At 40.0% G+C, this 18,892-nt stretch overlaps 1 protein-coding gene across 1 annotated transcript; it reads right to left on the bottom strand.

Annotated features, from left to right (window-relative positions):
• Positions 1 to 7,826: 7,826 nt before the first annotated feature.
• bmp5 (bone morphogenetic protein 5) lies at positions 7,827 to 18,841 on the bottom strand. Its single transcript, XM_041947122.1, has 7 exons — positions 17,889 to 18,841; positions 15,128 to 15,320; positions 10,954 to 11,102; positions 10,414 to 10,611; positions 9,189 to 9,265; positions 8,952 to 9,062; positions 7,827 to 8,799 (listed from the first exon to the last, which is right to left on the bottom strand). Exons 1-7 carry the CDS (start codon positions 18,385 to 18,387, stop codon positions 8,650 to 8,652), a joined length of 1,377 nt encoding a protein of 458 aa, XP_041803056.1. The 5' UTR covers positions 18,388 to 18,841; the 3' UTR covers positions 7,827 to 8,649.
• Positions 18,842 to 18,892: the final 51 nt, after the last annotated feature.

The raw sequence follows: 18,892 nt of genomic DNA, 5'->3' as shown, positions 1-18,892 counted from the left end.
AACTGTAAATAAGCTTTAAATGATATACTGTATGAACAGCTTAAGTACTGAGTGCTGTCTTCGCTGTAGAAGTGTTTTAAGCAGTAATCACTAAAAAGCCTTACGGCTGATGTTTTATATCTTGATTCAGCGACAGGATTAGACACACACTCAACTCCCTACTCTAGTGAGAATCGAAAGCTTCAGGGAAACAGGCTGCTTTGATTGATCTCCTGTGACCTAAACAGTTGAGGGGTTTCCATTGCCAGACGTGACACTGCTGCCAATGTCAACTGCATGGTGTAATAAAATCCCTTGTTAAGCCAGGGCAACATTTACCAGAGAAAGAGCCATTCTTCTGAACCCAGATGTTAACAATAGAGGGGCTTAATGAAGTCCTAGCATTCAACCATCTCACCACGCTAAACTGCTCTGTGATGAGAGACCTCTACCTCTCTCTCAGGGGAGGAGGGCGACTCATATGATCGGCCCTGAAAAAGCCTTTTTTGTAGCAGACTTCAAGGTTGATGTCTATCAGTTGTCACCCCCTAAAATTTAAAATGCCTTTTGGCGCATTGCCTCTAATCACTTATTCATTGTCCTCTGAGGCACAGAAAACAAGGAGTGCAGCAGCATTAATGTTTGAATCTTAAAGAAACAATTTTTTAAATTTACTTGTCAGCTTTCAACAAATTTTATTTAGCTGTTTACGTTAAACCAAATCAGTGCTGGTCATCATTTCTGCCAAAAAATGACTAAAGGGAATTTTCTGTTGTAGTTTTATTTGCCTGAAAATAAGCATTTCTTTTGAAATAATTTCATGGTGTTAGTGGTTTGTTGGGCTTTAGATTCTTTTCAGATGTCTGTAAATCTGTACTTTAAAGGCATCAGTTCCTGGAAATAATGAAAACAGCATTTTGCAGAAGCACTAAATTAGTGCATATTATTTCTATAATAAGTCTGCTACCATAGCACACAGTGTTAGGATGTATACGGTATGTAAACGCATTTAAACATATATTTTATGATGCTAGTTACAATGAAACAACTCTTTATAATATAACAAAGAAAGGTTGAGAAATCTGTTGTCACTAACACCATAACACATGAAATTAATCATTTGTATTTGCAGTCTGTTGGCAGAAAATGACAACTTTTCATGGAAAAGTTGCTTTCTCAGTGGCTCTTTTTCAATCTGTGATAACTGCATAAGTCGATTAACCCTAACTGACCTTGTAACATTTCTTCCTTCAAGGAAACTCGGCAGCTTTGGTGTATCCTGACAAATACCAGCTGCAGAGGGTCACTTTAAAGAACTGCCCTTCAGGGGCTTTTGGGAATCAATGTAAAGCAGGTGAGTGGAAACTTTAGAGTTTAAGATCATATGTAAGTAGAGGAAGAGTTGACATTTTACAAAAAATAGTATTACAAAACAGTTCCTCTGACATCTGTAAGACAACGAAAAATAGCCTTTTGAGAGATATTACAGAAATATTCAGCACTGGGTCTGGGTTCAAGCTAACACTGATATGTGAGTCACTGATGATAATAGGCATGGTACCATAAGAGCAACACAAATTATCAAAATTACTCTTGACATAATAGAGTGTTAACTTGCAAAATCATCGTTCAGTAGTAGCCCTTCAGTAATTTTGCTGTTTTGATTTCAGTTTTCAGGATTTTAATGACTCCCTGAGTTTGGCATTTGACAATCGGGGAAAATGGATTTTTTTTTTTTCAAAACAGCATTAACAAGTTAGACTAGTTCACCGCCCTTGTGTCTGAATTGTTCAGCAGAAATAGAGTAAAATAATGAAGTGAAACAAAATTGGCTAATTATCAGGCTAGTAACGAATAAAACAACTGCACCCACCTAAAGCTGTTTCCTGCCAGGTTAAGCTCTGTGAGGGACAATACTCTATACGTTTGTGTAGATTAGGCAAACAGATATGACTTGACAGGAAAAAGGATGTCTCTGTGCTAGTTTGTAAGCTGCCTCCTGAGAACAATATTTTTTACACATGAGCATTTTGGAGACCAAGCAAATGATGAATGCCCCGAAATATTAAATAAAAATCAAACAGTGCAAAAGTCACAACATGTTTCTGAACTGGAAAAAGTTGCGTATGAAAGAAAGAGCCTATTCTCCTTTTTTTGTGCTAAGAAAGAAACAGATGTGAAAAACAGTACTTTATAGAGCACAGGTTTCGGCATGGCATGAAAGAGGTTTTAAGCTCTCAGATATATACTGAAAACAAAGTGGAAGAAAGAAAACAGGAACCAGATTAAATCAATTTTCATCCTCCATCCGTCTTCAATTTCTACATCATGGGTTTAACTGAACTGTAACAACAAGAGAGTCCTTCGAGCGAATAGCACACTTATCATCACCCTGAAAGAAGCAATTGTGACAAAGTCTTTCAGAGGAGATGGAAGAATTTGTTGGATACATAGTTATAATAATCACACTCATTCCTACAGCAGCAGACCGCTTGATGGTATGTAATTGAATTCATTCATTCAGTGAATATAACTGAAATAAGGCAGGCAGCACAAGAGGAGCACAGAATATTAATGATAAAAATAATCTTGCTCTTGCGTAAGAAAAGGCATCACCACCCCTTATCATTTTCATTATATTCAGCTGAGCACCAAGAGCAAAAATTAACCCACAGTTTTCTTCAAATACAATGTAAAGCTTTTATAAAAATAGCAGCCTACCTTACAGTTTGTTCAGGAAGGCTGGCCACGCTGAGCCAACTTTCCACAGCTCCCCTTAGAGACAGCATGTGTGTTAAAGATTATCCTCACAGTAATCACACCACAGAGCGCCCTGTGGCTTTTAGTCACAAAAGCCACTGACCTGTGTGTTGGGTTTGTGTCCACACGTGATGACCGCTGTTGACCATCGATTTATAAAATGCAACTTCTCCGCCTCTGCAAATGCAGCTAAAAGTGACACGCCTGCCTGTTCAGGATAGTGAACAACAACAAGCGGGATCAGAAACACCGTAAATCCTATCCAATTAATTAGCAATTAGCTGCAGTATTTCCTTGTAATTCAATCTGGCCTGCTACAATCTTCATTTGCTTTCCTCACAAGTTGACGAGCGAGCACCACTTTGTCAGAGATACATTTGGCCGGATGTTTCTAACCACCCAGATATTTATTGTGCAGATTTTTATATTGCACCGTAGAGGACTTCATGGCTGGAGTACGGCTCCAACTGGCTCATAAAGTACAGAGATTTCCTTCGGTGTATGCATATTGTTGGTGGGAGAGAAACTGAATTTCACAGCAGAATTTACAATGGCCAGAAAACACATGAACCGGGTTAAGTGGTGGCTGTTGACATCTCTATTTGCTGTCTAAACTGGCACAGTAGCCTGTTTTGGTCATTATTTTTATGGTGGTGTGAGAAGATGACACCAAACTGATGCATTTGAAATGCATGATACCTTAGTTTCACACATTTTTTTTATCTTCAGTTTTTTTGACATTTTTCTACAAAATCCTGTTTTAATTTAACCAAAAACAAAATTATCTAATGTTCAGTTAATACAAACAGCTGTACTATTAATCCAGATATAATAGTGTCAAATTGCCAAAAATGTGATCCAAATCAACAATTATGCAATCGAAGAAGAATCCAACAGGATTTAAAGTCTGACCAGACATTTGACACAAGCCTCCAATCCCAGAACTCATTTCATTGGTACCAAAAAAGAACTGAGGTTCAATACAGCCATAGAAAATACTAGCCTGATGACAAGGACGAACATTGCACCTGCGTAGTGAGAGTAAAACACTATGACGAACAGCACCAAACACAGGAGAACCTCTGTGTGCCATCCTCCCAGTCTTTCTCCTGACGCTCCATGTAGTGTAATGCACGCTTAAGACAGAAAATGCCTGAACAATAAACTTCAGGAAGTGAGAAAATGGGCTTAAATATTTGCTCTTAATTCTGAGCAGCTCACAGTCCACTTTTCTGAGGCTTGTAAGTCCCTACAAAACCTCCAGTCCACAGAATAAACACAACGAGATGCCTTTAATCGTCTTGGCTTCATACTCGATGATGATTAACTCAGAGTCAGTGCCTTAAATTGAAAGATTTTAACAAAAATTGTCTTTTTGGAGTGTTTTCATTTTGAAAACAACAGACCAGAAGGTTTTAATAGAAAAAGTTACCTTTATAGAGTCAACTGTGCTTTTTTTCCTGTCCTGCTTTTCTTCTTTTTTTTCTTTCATTAGCTCATAATTGTACCCAGATATGCCCAGATTCTTTTAATGTACCATGTTTTGGCAGCGTATTAAAATGCTGGTTTGCAAGCTCTGTGATACAGTAAATCAGCATGATTGACAGAGACATCCTTGGCCTGAGAAACAGGTTAATATCCTGCACATCTGCTTTGGTTTGTATTTTTCCTTTAAACCTTTCCTGTATTTTATGTGTTCTTTGACATAAATTGTGCGATAGATGGATGACAGGAGGACATAACTAACCTGCACAAAGAAGAGAGACATTGTTAGCATATCATGTCAGTAGCTTTTATTTCTGCAGAGACAAATCCACAATTCTCATGGAAAATATGTGTAATAAATGCTGCATGCCATGAAAAAAAAGAAGATGGAAAGCCCAACCAGGACCGACTTTGCAAACAACTGTATGTAAATACTTTTTATGGAGTTACAGTAAAGTAAACAAAGAGTTTAAATTTATGCTTCTAGTTATTTATTTAATCATCTCAGAATACCAAGTACTAGATTTCAAAATATAGAAACAGTTTAAATGCACAGGTGTCACCTCTAATGGAAATGGGAAGTGACAGTTGAGTTCACAAACAGTCTGTTGTAACTCCCACAACTTGAAACCCCTCTCTCTTCTCTGGCTGGAGAAGCCAGTGCCCACATGTTAATAACAAACAAACACAACGTGTTTCTGCGTTGCCCTCTGTCGGGACACATTCCTCGCCGCTCCTGCTGCAGCCTTGTCATACCAAACAACATGTAAAAATGTGACCCATATGGTCTCCCTTCTCAAGAGGGACTGATTGAGCTGTATGGAAGTCATCGCCCACCCACAGAATACAAATAAGGAGAACCATATGTGGGGAGATGAATTAGGTAAACTGCACAACATTTTTATTAGATACAATTTCACTTGCCTTGTGGATGGACTGCAAGGTGACACTTTGAAAATAAACTTTGAGCTGCAGAAAGAAAAAGAGCTCTGGTAAACGCAGAATAAGTCAGTGAAACATGGAATTACTAAACCAAATGAACACTAACTATTATGGTTTGTACAAGTAGTTGTGTTAGATTTGACTAAAATGTGATCACAATAAGCATCATGTCAATCATCTACAAGAGTGTGTAACTGGGCCAGTAACTGAGCACATTAACGACAGCCCAAGTCGCAGATGTGACATATGATCAGAAGTGTGCCTTTAAAGTAACTGGCATATTAAACTCCATCAAAATTGTGAACAAATGTTTAGTTTCTCAGTTTATTGGTATGTTTATGTAAAACCAAACCGTTCTTTCATGGACCACTGACCACGTTTGATTTTCATCTCAAATCCAAATGTTCTCATTCAGAACGCTTGTTTACAAAATGAATAACAACATACTTTGAGTGCACTTTAAATAAATCATTATAGGAAATTAACCTAAGTGTTCTGCAAGGCAGGGAAGCCGTAAAGAGGCTCAGGAGCCACTGGCAGAGAAAAATACACACATGTTGAGAGAATGAAGTGCAGCTCTTATTCTTGGTTCTCTTGGTATTCTCTTTTTCAATATTTCTAAACCATTTTTGTTGCATGCTTTCAGATACATAGAAACTATAGCTACTTATACTGAGTTTCTTTGAATCTGCAAGGTTTATAGACTATTTAATGTGGATGTCTGAGGCATTACAGTCTACACAATATTGCAGCTTCTATTGTTGAATCTTGGAGGACATCTCTGAGAGGCCTCCAGCAGGAACACCTCTGTCGGTGGTCTGACGATATCAGTGGCTCGTTGCGTCAGCTTTTTGTTTATGTTTTGCAGCATTTGTCAACGTTTTTCCTGCTCACGATGGTTTAAATTAGATGAAAATGGCCTGAATCGCCAAGCATTTGCGACTTTTGACAAGCAGCCAGTCCCGGCCTGCTAAAAGCTTCAAGATGACCTCTCCTCACTAAATATATCACATTCGCTGAACAAAAGAACATGGTCTTAACAGCCGCTCACACGGACATGTCTGCTTTCTCAATCAGGTTGAGAGAATAAACATATTTGTGGTGGGGAAAAAAAGCTTAATGTCAGCACCTGGAAACACACCCTGACATTATAACTGTGTTTATGTAAAGCCAAGAGTATGTTGTGACACAGACCATAAACCTGAGGGCATGATGCATGAATAATTCACAAGAAACCCTTCATGAAAAGTAAACTGCAATGGGTTGTGACCTTTTTCCAGCGTGTTTTAGAAGTGGCCACTGGAAGTGCTGATTTGATGAATGTCAAGGCACCTCTGACTCACTGCAGCCTGTTGTTGACCACGGGGGTCTCCGAGGAGAAGGGGCCACTATATTAATCTGCCCTGAGTATGGCAATTGTTACCCCTTCCTTTCATGTGGTCAGGAGGCTGCTGTCGAGAGGGCTGCGTAGTTTTGGAGAACTTAAATAGGGGCTCATTCATAGCAGCCCCTGCGTTACAGAAAAGGAAGAAATGTGGCTGAATTGGAAAGAATCCATGATATTAAACAGTAGATGGGCTTGTGAAGTGCTAGGAGTAATCATGCCAGGCAACAGGCCGCAGGAATGCAAATCACCCCTCAAGCCAAGAGTTAAGTTAGCAGGTGGCCTCTTCTATTCACTGAATGTCAACACTTCTTTTAGATGGAGCCCACATAACATCTGGGCAGGCCAGCCACTGCTTTTAATTAAGTGAAATACAGTCACTCAATGTTCTGCCATGTCAGAGAAAAAAAAAGTTATAAAAGTGGGAGGGTAGGGGGAGAAAAAGTGCAACAGTACATATCCTGTGTTCGGTGAAGGTCAACACAGTTGTGTAAATAAATATTAATCCTTAACCTAATCCCTAGATTTCCAAGACCATTGAAAATACCTGCGTAACCAGAGTGCTTCTCTGGAAATAGCACGTCCTCTTGGATTTTTCTGGAAATTATCCTCGTCCCGAATGAGGAGGAAATGCAACAACACTTGCTAAGTTTAGTTTATGGCCTCCACTTTGTTTCCCAGGGTGAATCGCAGCTCCGAGCAGATGGCAACATCCAAAACATGAGTGTGCAGAAGCAAGCAGAGATGTGCCGTACACATCGCATAAATCATGTGATGGATGCTGTCCTTCCCCATAATCAGGAAGGGATTGCTTACAAAATGATATACCTTTCTCTGCTGGCAGCCTCATGATAATCACCCTTTTGGGCTGCCTTTCGAGGTCACAGCACTGCTTTACTGCTAGCACTGTACCACTAGTATTACCACTCCCCAAGAGCATGTCAACAGGCTCCGTGGGTGGACCCCTAGTTTATATCATACTTGTCAAACATTTATAAATCTGAGACGGTAGTCCGGCAACAGTGTGTAAAACACGAGCAGAGCTCCAAACAGAAATACAAAAGGACAACTTGAATCTGAAAAGGCTGGAGGACTTGCAGCTGGAGGAAAGGGGAAAGAGCTCCAAGACGAAAATGCATTTCTGCATTTATCTTACGGTGATAAATGGTTGCAGAAAAGCAGTGGCGTCAAGTGAAGGTACAAAATGAGAGTTTTTTTAAAGTGGTACTTTTATTAAAATACACAACACTCTACATGAAGATATACTTTCCCCAAACGTAAGCTAGAATTAGTGTGAAGCAAAGACGTCCAGACAGGAATGAGAAAACAGTGTTTATGGAAGTGTTTCATAATCCCCTTCTGAGGACACACTCTCTTGTAGAAAAAAAAAAAACTGGCGTGGAATAGGTAAAACAGTATCAGTGCTGAAAGATGGTGACAGCTTGAAAAAAGCTTTGAGCAGTTTGGTTTAGATTAGAGAATGCTCATTTTTTTCCCCCGTGAACCAGTTTGATTTACAGATTTTCCAACAGTCTGTTCAAGTTGCAGCTTAAGCACTAATAGCGTCACCTTGAAGTCTCCCTTGTTTTTAATGTGAACTTGTGATGCTGCATTTTGTGACATTATTCTGCATGCATCGGCCATGTATTGGTCCATTACAGAAATAAACTGAATACAAAATTAGCACTGAGGAAAAAAATATCATATACTGACATCCAAGTATAACCACATCTCAGTGAGCATTTATAGCACGAGTGTATCGTGAAAGGGGAAAAACAAGCAGAAGGGGAAGCGATCTTATGTATCATGATGACTCCAGTGAATAGTTAACTCATAAAAGTTATCATACAGACGTAACTAAGAGCGAGTATATGCCAATGGACACAAAAGTTAAATGATAACTGCCATAAAGTAAAATCAACAATTTGTCCTAATCATTTAAATATCACAATGTTCAGTGCTATTTAAAAAAAACAACAAAATAAATTAGGTAATAAAACTTTATACACATAATACTGTACATCACATCACACCTGCAGCAGACGTGTTTTCCAGCGATTCCCGTACCAAGTAGCATAAATTAAAGTTACCCCCAGCTTCTAATGGCAACCACAAGACCTAACTACCATATTTCTATATTTCTTGAGGATAACATTTGAGCTGTCATCAAAGTAAAGTACTGATATTGCATTGAGCTTGGTTGGAGCACAGCATGGCTTTGGCACATTGTCAGGAAACATTAAATGGACCTATAAATGAAAGCATAACGTAAGTTTAAAAGAGGTGCAACAGGAGTGAGTTTCAAATGTATCAGAAATGCTAAAATAATTATAAATTAAATAAAATAATTAATATTTATTTTTAGAAATAATACTAAATTAAAATAATTATAAATACTTACCAGGGTTTGCACAATTGCATGATTTGTTGCATTCATGTGTGCATTGAGAGGAAAAGAGCATTCACCATCGCAGTAAAAAGCAGCATAGCCCTCAGGTGCAATGATCCAGTCCTGAACAAAATAGAGCTTTGAGTTTTCTTAATGTCACCTTAAAATCTCAATAGAAGCGTGTTGTTCTTTGTGTAATTACCATTTATTTGTGTCACTGTCTTTTGGTATCAAATAATTTTGTCTTACCTGCCAGCCCAAATCTCGAAAACTGACATAAAGTTCATGCTTCTTGCAGGCTTGCTTCTGTTCACTTGTGTTGTAATCTGAAAAAATAAAAGGTTATGAATCATTACAGAAGGTAATGATTGTTTATATCTTTTTGTTTGCTTACTGTTGGAGGGTTAGCAAACGGTGGCTATAAAGCTTCTTAACAAATCCGCTAAACACATACACATGCAGTACATAAACACTGAAGTCCATAAATACTTTTGTAAGTGCATGGGAGCATCCGAGAGCCCAGCTAACAGGGGTTTTCTTTCCCTCATCAGTGTGTTTAGTCAAAAATCTATACAACAGGAAAATTAACTATGCAGGCTGTACAATGGAATAATCTTTAAACCTTTTTTGGGTCATGAATTATTCCTTGAAATAATTCCTGATTTGATGTACAGGACAGTGGACTGTGCCACTATCCACCGTACCAGGGCTGCCCAACGTGAGGCCTGGGGGACAAAGTTGATCTGCCAAAAGGTTTGGCCCAATAGATGTTTCCAGCAAAAGACAAAGGTACTTAAAACTTAAAAGATACAATATAACTTGGGATGTTTTTTGCATCTTAACAATACAATAAGTGTTCGCATTTGGCCCGTGAACAGTATCTCTCAGTACTTATACTTCACCTTAATGTTATCTCGGTTTAATGATATAGACATGCGGATCAGAACTTATGCTGAATAAAACCTTTGATTCCACTTTTTTTTGAAAATCTGCCTTTTTATTGCCTCCAGAGTAGTATTGGGTAGTAGAAAAGTAGTAGTAGTAGAAACTGGGTTGCTCTGAGATTGGCACCAAAGGAGAGGAATGAATAAAGTCATAAAATCAAAAGGCTTTTATATACTAACATTATATGTTGGTATATACACACATTTTCATGTGAAGTCTGTAAACTAATGGTCAGAATATCCTGAAACCAGAGGCCTTTGACAAACTTATTAGGAATCATCTCATATTTTAAATCATATTTGAGCTTATTTCTTATTTTCATGGCAACTGGCCAGTGATTGTGGACACACAGTATCTTGCTGCAGGAAATGAAGTTGGTTAGTCTGACAAATGGATGAACAGCCTGCTGCAACAATGGCCGATCTATAAATAACAATCTATCTCATTTAGAGATCTGATGTTTGTTGGATAAAGTAGATTATGAAACCACTATTGTAGCATCTTAACTCCATCATAAAAGTGCACATACCTCCAGTTTTTGGTGCCCTGGATGATTCTTGTTGATTAGTAGATTTATTGCGATTGTGGTTCTTTTTCTTCCCACCAGCAGCTCTGACGGAGCGAAGCAACACCCCACTGGCCTTGAAGAAAGCAACAAGGAACGGCTGTTTGGACTGAGGCCCGTTCCTTCCAATGATTCCAGCAGATTTTATGTTGATACTTCGGCCTTTAAAAAACAGAAGGTAAATAAAACCTTCAAAATAAAACTAAAGAAAGATGGGATATTTTATCATTTTATGACTGCTTTCAGATGTGATTCTGATGTCCAGCATCTTTACGAAGACTAGATCAAGCCATTCATCTTCTTTGTGGATTTGTGGCCATTTGCTGGTGGTAAATAATAATGCTAATATGCAAATATACAAGTCACATTAGTCCTGAAGTCAGTCAAAGGCAGACATTGTGGATTGTCTCAAAAGATGAACTTCCTGACCTTTTCTCGATTCCAAGAGTCTGAGAGAAATCTGGGGAACAAATCATAGAAAGAAAAACTGAAAACTTCACTTGCCATCTACAGTCTCCACACAGAGCTGCAGGCCCAGGTTCTGCTGTGGGTTCATCACCCAGTGGTTACTGGTGGCCGTGATGTCAAATACTAGCCAGCCCCCATCGGACGCCTGGACCTTTTTGGAATCGAGCAAGAACGTCTCTGCATCTCTGAAGGTGAGAAGAAGCAATGAAACACCTCCATTAAACAAACTGCAGTTAAAATGATCCACACTCGAACAGCCAGTACATGAAACAGCAACTGCTATTAAACAACAACAACAACATGCATGATTATTATATCGGAATCCAGTAAATGATTATTTGAATATTTAGTCTCTGCCAGTATGCTGGTTTCAGCATTATGACTCCTGCGTTTCAGAGCAGAGTCTGTCAAACAGATGGTGAACTGAATGCTGTCACTTTACTGCTGCATTATAAACAAATTACAGAACCTCAGTGCTACAGTGCGTTAAGCTCTAGAACAAATACAAACTGTCTGTGCACCTTGATGCTGCATAGTTTTAATGGGACACTGAAAAGAAACCATATGCTCCTTTGAGGGCATTTAGACTGAATCCAAGAGGTCTGAACCAGTTAGACCGGAACAGATAAACGAAGTATCACTGACTGATCACAAATGGATGCTTCAGCCCAAACTCTGCAGCAGAAGCCAAAATCTGAGTGGCTTTTATTAGTTTCTTCATCTCTTTATCCTGCTGCACCAAACATTCTTCTCCAAAAAGCCTTCAGTCTTGGAAACTGGTGATTTGGTGAGTTGAAGTCATTTTTGTGTGCCAGCATTGCACAGGAGATAAAAAGAAAGCAGCGCCGCTATTGTTGAAGAAGCTGTAACTTGTAATAAGCTGCAGAGCTGTGTGGTAAAACGTGTGCCAAGATTTCAGCTATTTGATTGGCAAAACATTTCAGGAGTTATGAATCATGTATATCAGCCTTTGTGTATTTTTAACATGAGCCTGACATAAGGCATCAATCAACCCTGAGTTGAAAGGCTTCGCAATTTGCATTGGATTCCTTTCAAGAGGCAGATCGGATAAGGCAGCGCCTGTTCAGTTTTTGTGGTTACATGGTGCTGGTCGGTGGGAACCAAGATTTTCCATGTGTGCCCCCATAGTTCGGTTATTATTCATGTGTTTACTACAGGTGTAATAAAACTCAACCTCATGTGGAATTCTTCAGGAGGTTAATCCTTATGAGTGACATACCGCTGAACTTCCTCTTTGAGATGTGCAGTATTGAGCTTACATCCTGTGCTAATTTAATTATTCCCATAGCCATATCCAAGAGGAAAATGTTCATCCCGCCCCTTCATCTGTGATTACTGGATGTACTGTTTCACACAGGGTGAGTTAACACCAGGGACGGACGTAACTCCTCTTTTTAGACAAGTCAGTCCCCTCTGAATTATGTTCACATGCCACTATTCCTCATTAGCGATTTATGTTCAGTAGCAAAGCTCGGTTTACCTTGCGAGGCAGCTGGATTCGCGAGATCATGCGAGCCAAGAATCCATCTCACCAGGCTTCAAGTTATGAGCTTGTGGTCAGTAGTTTGGACCAATCAGCGTCCTATGAGGAACTACTGGCAGCCACGGACGTGGCGTAGATGTAACGACAGTGAGAGAAGCGACTGTGTGTTTGCAAAAACAACAACGGCGGCTCCTAAAGAGGTCAGCGTGGATGCTCCTATAGCATCACTTATATCAGAACTGGAGAGTATTTGTTCATTAAAGAAGAGCAAAGAACAGCAATGGAGGCTTTTCTCCACGGAAAAGACGTTTTTGCTTTTCTCCAGACCGGCTACGGCAAGAGTTAGGTGTACTACGTCTTATGGTTCGTTGATCTGATTGGTTGAAGTTAGTCCGTGATACACGGTTTCCAAGGACAATTTCCTGTGTAACAAACCATCTGGCACGTCAGCTTAAGGTTCAGCACCAGTGCAGGACAATGTGCAACGCTGATATAATGGAGCGAAAGGCGGGATGCGTAGTTGTCTGACTTTAAAGGTACCCTGTGGAGTTTTTGCCCACTAGTACTGTTAAGATATGAAGCAATACGTTTTTAAGAGGTCCTCGTGTTGTCAGTATCTTGTTCCGCTTATGTGCACAAGGACGATGGTTTCCCCAGTCGACAGTTAGTGGCAGTAAAGCACCAGAAAATGTTGCGATGTGCCAAAAATGTAGTGAAGAAGAATAACTGCTAGCAATCAAACTTGGCTCTGGAAATGCATTCAACATGTTTATTAGCTTTCAACCAAATCCACAATGTGTTTTGTTGAGAAAGGGTCAATATAAACATGACTTCATTGGTTTAGGGGTTAGGGTTAGGGCACCTTTTAACGCCTGTATCTCAACTTCAATCTCACACTCAGACTAGTAGAGAGTAATATTTTACTTATTAAACATTGACTGCAAAATTTAATTAACCCTAACCAAGTGATTTTTAAAGTATTGACAGGAACTGAGGGGAAAGAGGGCAGCAAAAGTTCCTCTGGAGGTTGCAGTTTGTATATTTGGTCACTATCTTCAACCCTTTAAGACGCCCAAAAAACAGCTTTTCATTTACTTCAGCCACAACTCAACCTTACTTTAGTTCGTGTACAAGTGGACCGTGTAGAAATAACCACTAACCATAAAAACCATCTGTGTGATGTGACAAATTTGTGTGTTCAGTATTAACTCTGTATTAATTCTGTCAAACATAGAGGAATGTGTATGGCTTCACAAACTACTAGTTTTCATATTATATGCAGTCATCCTGTTTGGGTTTTTTTTAGTTGAGGAAAAACTTTGTTTTAAGATCAAATATTTCAATATTGTATCTAAGTTTTCCCACACTGGGAAAGAATTGTTCTTTGTGAACTCCCCATGAAAACGTGTGTGAAAACTTAAACTGAGCAGTGTTCCCCTTTAAGATGGCAGAGTCCATTGACTTGGACCTTTTCAAAGCCCAGGAGGGCCATATCTCCCCTTCAATCACCCACACACATTTTTGGCAAGCAAATGTGGGCCCACTTTTAAGTACACCCTTGTGTATTCAGCTATGTCATGGTTTAAACTTCCGGAATATTGTTAAGACAGGCAGGTGGTGGGCATAACAGTGACCACGGGAGGACCCGAGGGAGCCCCCTCCCCCCTACGTGGGCCCTCATGGTCTCATCTGGGACACAGCCAGCTTGGCAGGGAACACAAGACGAGTGATAACTGATGGACCTTCCAAGCTTCGTAAGTGGCCAACTTGCTAATGGAGTTCTCTTTATCCGAGAACTATATTTGTAAGGCAGACATGGTGCGAATGAAGGAGAACAGAGTTGGAGATAGAAGGGCGCTCAATGCGAATGGAAAGTTTCAACCATGCAAGACAAAAGCTGTCTTTAACTGCGAAATAAGACAACAACCTGGGATCAAAATGCAACAAGTGTTTAGCTTTTACCTTTATTACAGCGAAGCAGCAGCTATTTTTATTTTCTTTCCACCAGTTTGTAATTGCAAACAGGATGATGTTGGATGTCTGCTTTATGTTTCACAGCATTAGAAAATAACTGAGAACAGGCTCGAAGCAGGTCCTCAGCAGGGTTTGAAGCATGTTTTGTTTTCTGGGGGATTTTTTGATTCCTCTGGGACTGATTTATTGAATAAGGCCAGATTATTTTTCTATGAAATGTCAGAGATTGGGCTGTTTATCCTCAACAAAGTGATCTATCTGTTTAGCAATATCATACAAGAATACTCCATTGAAAGCACTCACAATTTCACTAGAATTAGGGGAAAAAATAGCAGCAAAATGTACTTTAAGTAACAAAAGTGAAAGTACTCATCAAGTCCCAGTCAGTGTGATACTGGACTAAAATGAGTGATTACAAAGCAGAATTTAATTGTTTGAACTGGTTGAGGTTGAGCTAGTTTACTCTTCTACTGCTTTATATACTGTTCGTAGTTAGGGTTAGGGTTAGGGTTAGGATGTATAACAATGCATCATTTCTTATTAGGTGGTCATTGTTTTGTATGTAAAATCTTAATGTGAAAAGTAACTAGTAAGTATATCTGTCAGATAAATGGAGATAAATGGAGAAAATACTATCTCAAAATTGAACTTAAGTACAGTACTTGAGTAAATGTACTTAGTTACAACCCAGCACTGCCTTTAAAGTTTGGTTTTATTTGATCAGGTACTTACTTGTTTTGATATTCCTTGATGACTTGATATATGGAAACCTTCAGAGTGATATTGTCGTATCGGGAATGACTGCGGTCCTTATAGATTCGAAACTCTGCAGCAGTCACCGCCTCTCCATCGGGGATCTGAGTCAGATCAAAACGGAACTCCTTGTAGTGTCTTCGTTGGTGAGAAAAATCTTTATCTTTCTCCACTGGGAAAGGAAATATTTCGTGGTGAATTTCATTGTTACTGGCAGTAAAGCTGATCAGAAAATACGGCTTCAACTCCTGAACCGCTGTGCGTGTTGCTCAAAAGAGAAAATACGCCGGCATTAACGCACAGAAAAAAAGTAATTTATCACATCTTCTTTTACATTCCAGGTCCAATCCAAACATTTTGACTACCAACAAAAGCACTTTCCAGTTCATTAAATCAGTCAACTGAATACAGGTAGCAGCTCCCAGACAGGCCCTCTACTGTGTGCCTAACTGCATTCTCTGGCCATGATGAATGGGCTGTCAGTTAAGAAAAACAGGCTGATTTCAATTAAAGACACTTTCGTCTGCTCCTCAAGTGAGAGAAAAGACCAGACAGGATTCTTCAACGTCATGTGAGCGTCTACTCTGACCTCATTTCTGACCTTATGCTGACCTCCTGTAGGTTTCATACAATGCACCAAGAGTGTTTAATGACCCCTAACCTTTAAAACTAAATATTTCTAATATAATGAGTAACATAAGATATCTTTCTTTAGGCCTGTCAATTCTGAAAATGCTTAAAAACTCATGACGTGTGATTATTTTGTATTTTCCTGCATGGAAACAAACAAAAAAAAGATACGTACAGCTGGATTTTTCAAGGTGTTGCATCTGTTTTTGTAGATGAAATTATAATGGCATAAGAGAGCCTCAGTGTATAAACATGCTGAAAAAAAAAAGATGCTTTGATGCTACTAAAAAGTGGCTGTCTCACACCCTGCCTGGTAGCAGAAAAAAGGCATGTGGCCGAGGTCAGTGGATCGTCTGATGCCCGGTGATATGATGCAGTGCATTTCCATGATATTTTATCGAGGAGAGAACGCCTGCGGTTACTTAGCACAGACGGGTCAGAGGTCAGGTCTGACTTTTACCCACTGAGCGTGTTCCATCATATTAGCCACGGGCAGTAATCTGAAGCAGAAGTGCCACTGAGAGCGTTCAGCATTTAACTTTCAAATAGCTAAAAATTAAATAATAATGACTTCACTCCAAGGGGGAGCTGCGTGCATGTTCTACCAGGACCACATTTTGTCAAAAAGGTTAATAAATGATTGGTGCGTTTCATTCTTACATCCTGTTGGATACATTGATTTTCAATAGCAGACTCCTTATGAATACACTGAAAGTTCAAATGCTTACAGTAAACATTTTAACTGCATGAAATGCCACATAGACATTTGTAAAACAGTTGAGGTCAGTAGCTATATTTGAGTGTACTGTAATAAAGACAGAGCCCCATTGAACACTTCACTGACAGTCCCCAGAACGAGAGCAGAGCTTTCAAGGCTGACAGTGTACATGCCCTGCTATAGTGGTAAGTGGAAACAGATGGGCTCAGGCCAAGGTGCGGGATTATACATCCAGGCAGCTCTACACAAATTCACTGTTACATGTTTTGCCCTATATTTAAGGAAATAAAATCCTTAACACTACAATAGCAACATTATGTAAAGTTTATTCATTCAGGAATCTGTCATGCTGCGTCATATTTCATTGTGGAGTAACCTCCATGTGACATGCTTAATATTTTAATTCTAATTAAAGAACAGTAAATACTGAAAATAACACAAATATGAAGAATAGAGCAACGTCTTTCTCTTTGTGACAGAGCCGCAAGATATGCAGGCATCAGTCAATATCACTCCCCTTTTCACAACAGGAAATAATTCAGACCAATTTTCTCAAGGTCAGACAGTCATCTGATAAGTCGCTCTGAACTGCTGGGTTAAGGGTCACGGCTACTGAACAAACACAATCATTATACAGATCAGCTGCTCTTTAATAGAAAGCAGCACAAATTGAGAAGGTCAAAATGTAGAGTCTAATTCTGTTAAATACAGGATATTTCACACAGGGCGAAAGCAACTGAACGCCTCAGAGGCTGGATGATGAGTGATACCTGAAAATGTCCTCACATATTCACATTTAGACACAGAAAAGAAAAGAAAAACAGCCTATAAATGACACCGAGTGAGGGGAAGTCTGCAGCTGTAAAACTTAGATGATCTGCTTTTTTTTATTTCTAACAAAATCTACACGTGTCTGATTATTTTGAGAAAATGTATTCACTGCATGTGCTGACAGCGACACAACAGACAGGCCAAGAAATATATTCATGAATTAAAATAGGCCTAACTCTTGAAATACATTAAATTAATGCTGTATTATTTTACAGCTCCTTGTCTGCAGTGGATTGTTTAGAAAATTGCACTTGAAAACAAACAAAATATATTGTTACAAGCTTTTTGTTAAGCACACATATAAAGCAGACGCAGGTAAAATCCTTATTATATCTTATGAATTTCCTTCACAGTGCAAGGAAAGAAGATGAAGGGAAACATGGCCTATTTCTTTGTTTTTGTTTTGTTTTAACTTTGAGAAGTGGTTTTGGAATTAAAATGCCGCATCTCTAAATAATATTGAAACCAGGCATCTCCTCAGGCCTTCTAATTTCGATTCATTATTTAATTTCCATTTAAGGAAACCTGCTGAGAAATTAGCCCGCTTTTAATACCACTTACCTAAATTGACAAAACTCATAACCATGTCGGCGTCGTTCAGGAAGTTGGTGTCGTGCGCTGAGGTGAGCGCGGGGCTGTGGCCTAACAGAGGGGCCGCGCGGTAAGGCTGCGCCACGCGGGAGTACCCGGCATGCTGGGGGCTGTAGTAGCCTTTCCTGGAGTGCCCTTGAGCCTTGGCACTGAAGCTCTTCCCCACGCCCTGCTGCAACCCCCCCTCCTCCTCCTCCTCCACGGCCATGGCGTTGTACAGGTCGAGCATGAACAGCGGCGCGGAGGACGCCTGCTTCCCGGGAGAGAAGGGCCTCGGACGGTGAGGCAAGCCCAGGATGGAGAGGATCTCTCTCTGGATCTCCCGGCGCTCGTGATTGCGCAACCTCCTGTAAATAAAACTGGAGTGCACATGGTTGTCACTTAACCCGCAATGCGCGCAGGACAGAAAACTGATGCAGCTCCACGCCAGTCCAAGCACGGCACGGCTCAAAGGTGTAAGCGCTGTCATCTTGGCAAGTAGTTCACTCTGGGGTGTGAAGTTGAACTACATCGCACAAGTAAAATAATATATATTTCTGCCAATACAGAATCATAGGCTTTCCATAGGAGACAGAGGCACCACAGCTTTCACGAGGGCAACTGCGGAGGCTTTTTTTAAAAAATATATATAGTCAGCGCTTCTACAAATGAGGTATCAGCTTGCAGAAAAGTCGCCGCTCCTCTCCTGTGCGCGAGGCTCCTCCAGCAGTATTTACTCCTCCAGGGTCCATCCAGGGTCTCCGCACACACCAAGTATTTATGGAGACGTGACCCCCGTCCCTCACCTTACTCCTCTGTGATGCAGAAACGCGTAGGTACGCCCATAAAGTCGAGGGATAACCCGGAGTTTCCAGCGGATGAAATGCGTCGAAGTGCGTTAACAGAGAGGAGCTCTCGACTCACGCTCCTGCTCGCATTTGACTTCTTCCCCCCACCTCCTTCTTGAGAGTGCATCGGGGCTACTTGCCCTCTGA

Source organism: Chelmon rostratus, chromosome 11 (genome assembly GCF_017976325.1).
Source record: "Chelmon rostratus isolate fCheRos1 chromosome 11, fCheRos1.pri, whole genome shotgun sequence".
Classification (NCBI taxonomy): domain Eukaryota; kingdom Metazoa; phylum Chordata; class Actinopteri; order Chaetodontiformes; family Chaetodontidae; genus Chelmon; species Chelmon rostratus.
This window is presented reverse-complemented; position numbering and strand designations above follow the sequence as displayed.

Excerpts from the sequence above, each read along its gene's own strand:
- bmp5 (XM_041947122.1), bottom strand. The coding sequence starts at position 18,387 with ATGACAGCGCTTACACCTTTGAGCCGTGCCGTGCTTGGACTGGCGTGG. Across the intron at positions 11,103-15,127 it reads ATCAAGGAATATCAAAACAA|AGATGCAGAGACGTTCTTGC; the intron begins GTAAGTACCTGA and ends TCTCACCTTCAG. Across the intron at positions 10,612-10,953 it reads CTGTGTGGAGACTGTAGATG|GCCGAAGTATCAACATAAAA; the intron begins GCAAGTGAAGTT and ends TGTTTTTTAAAG.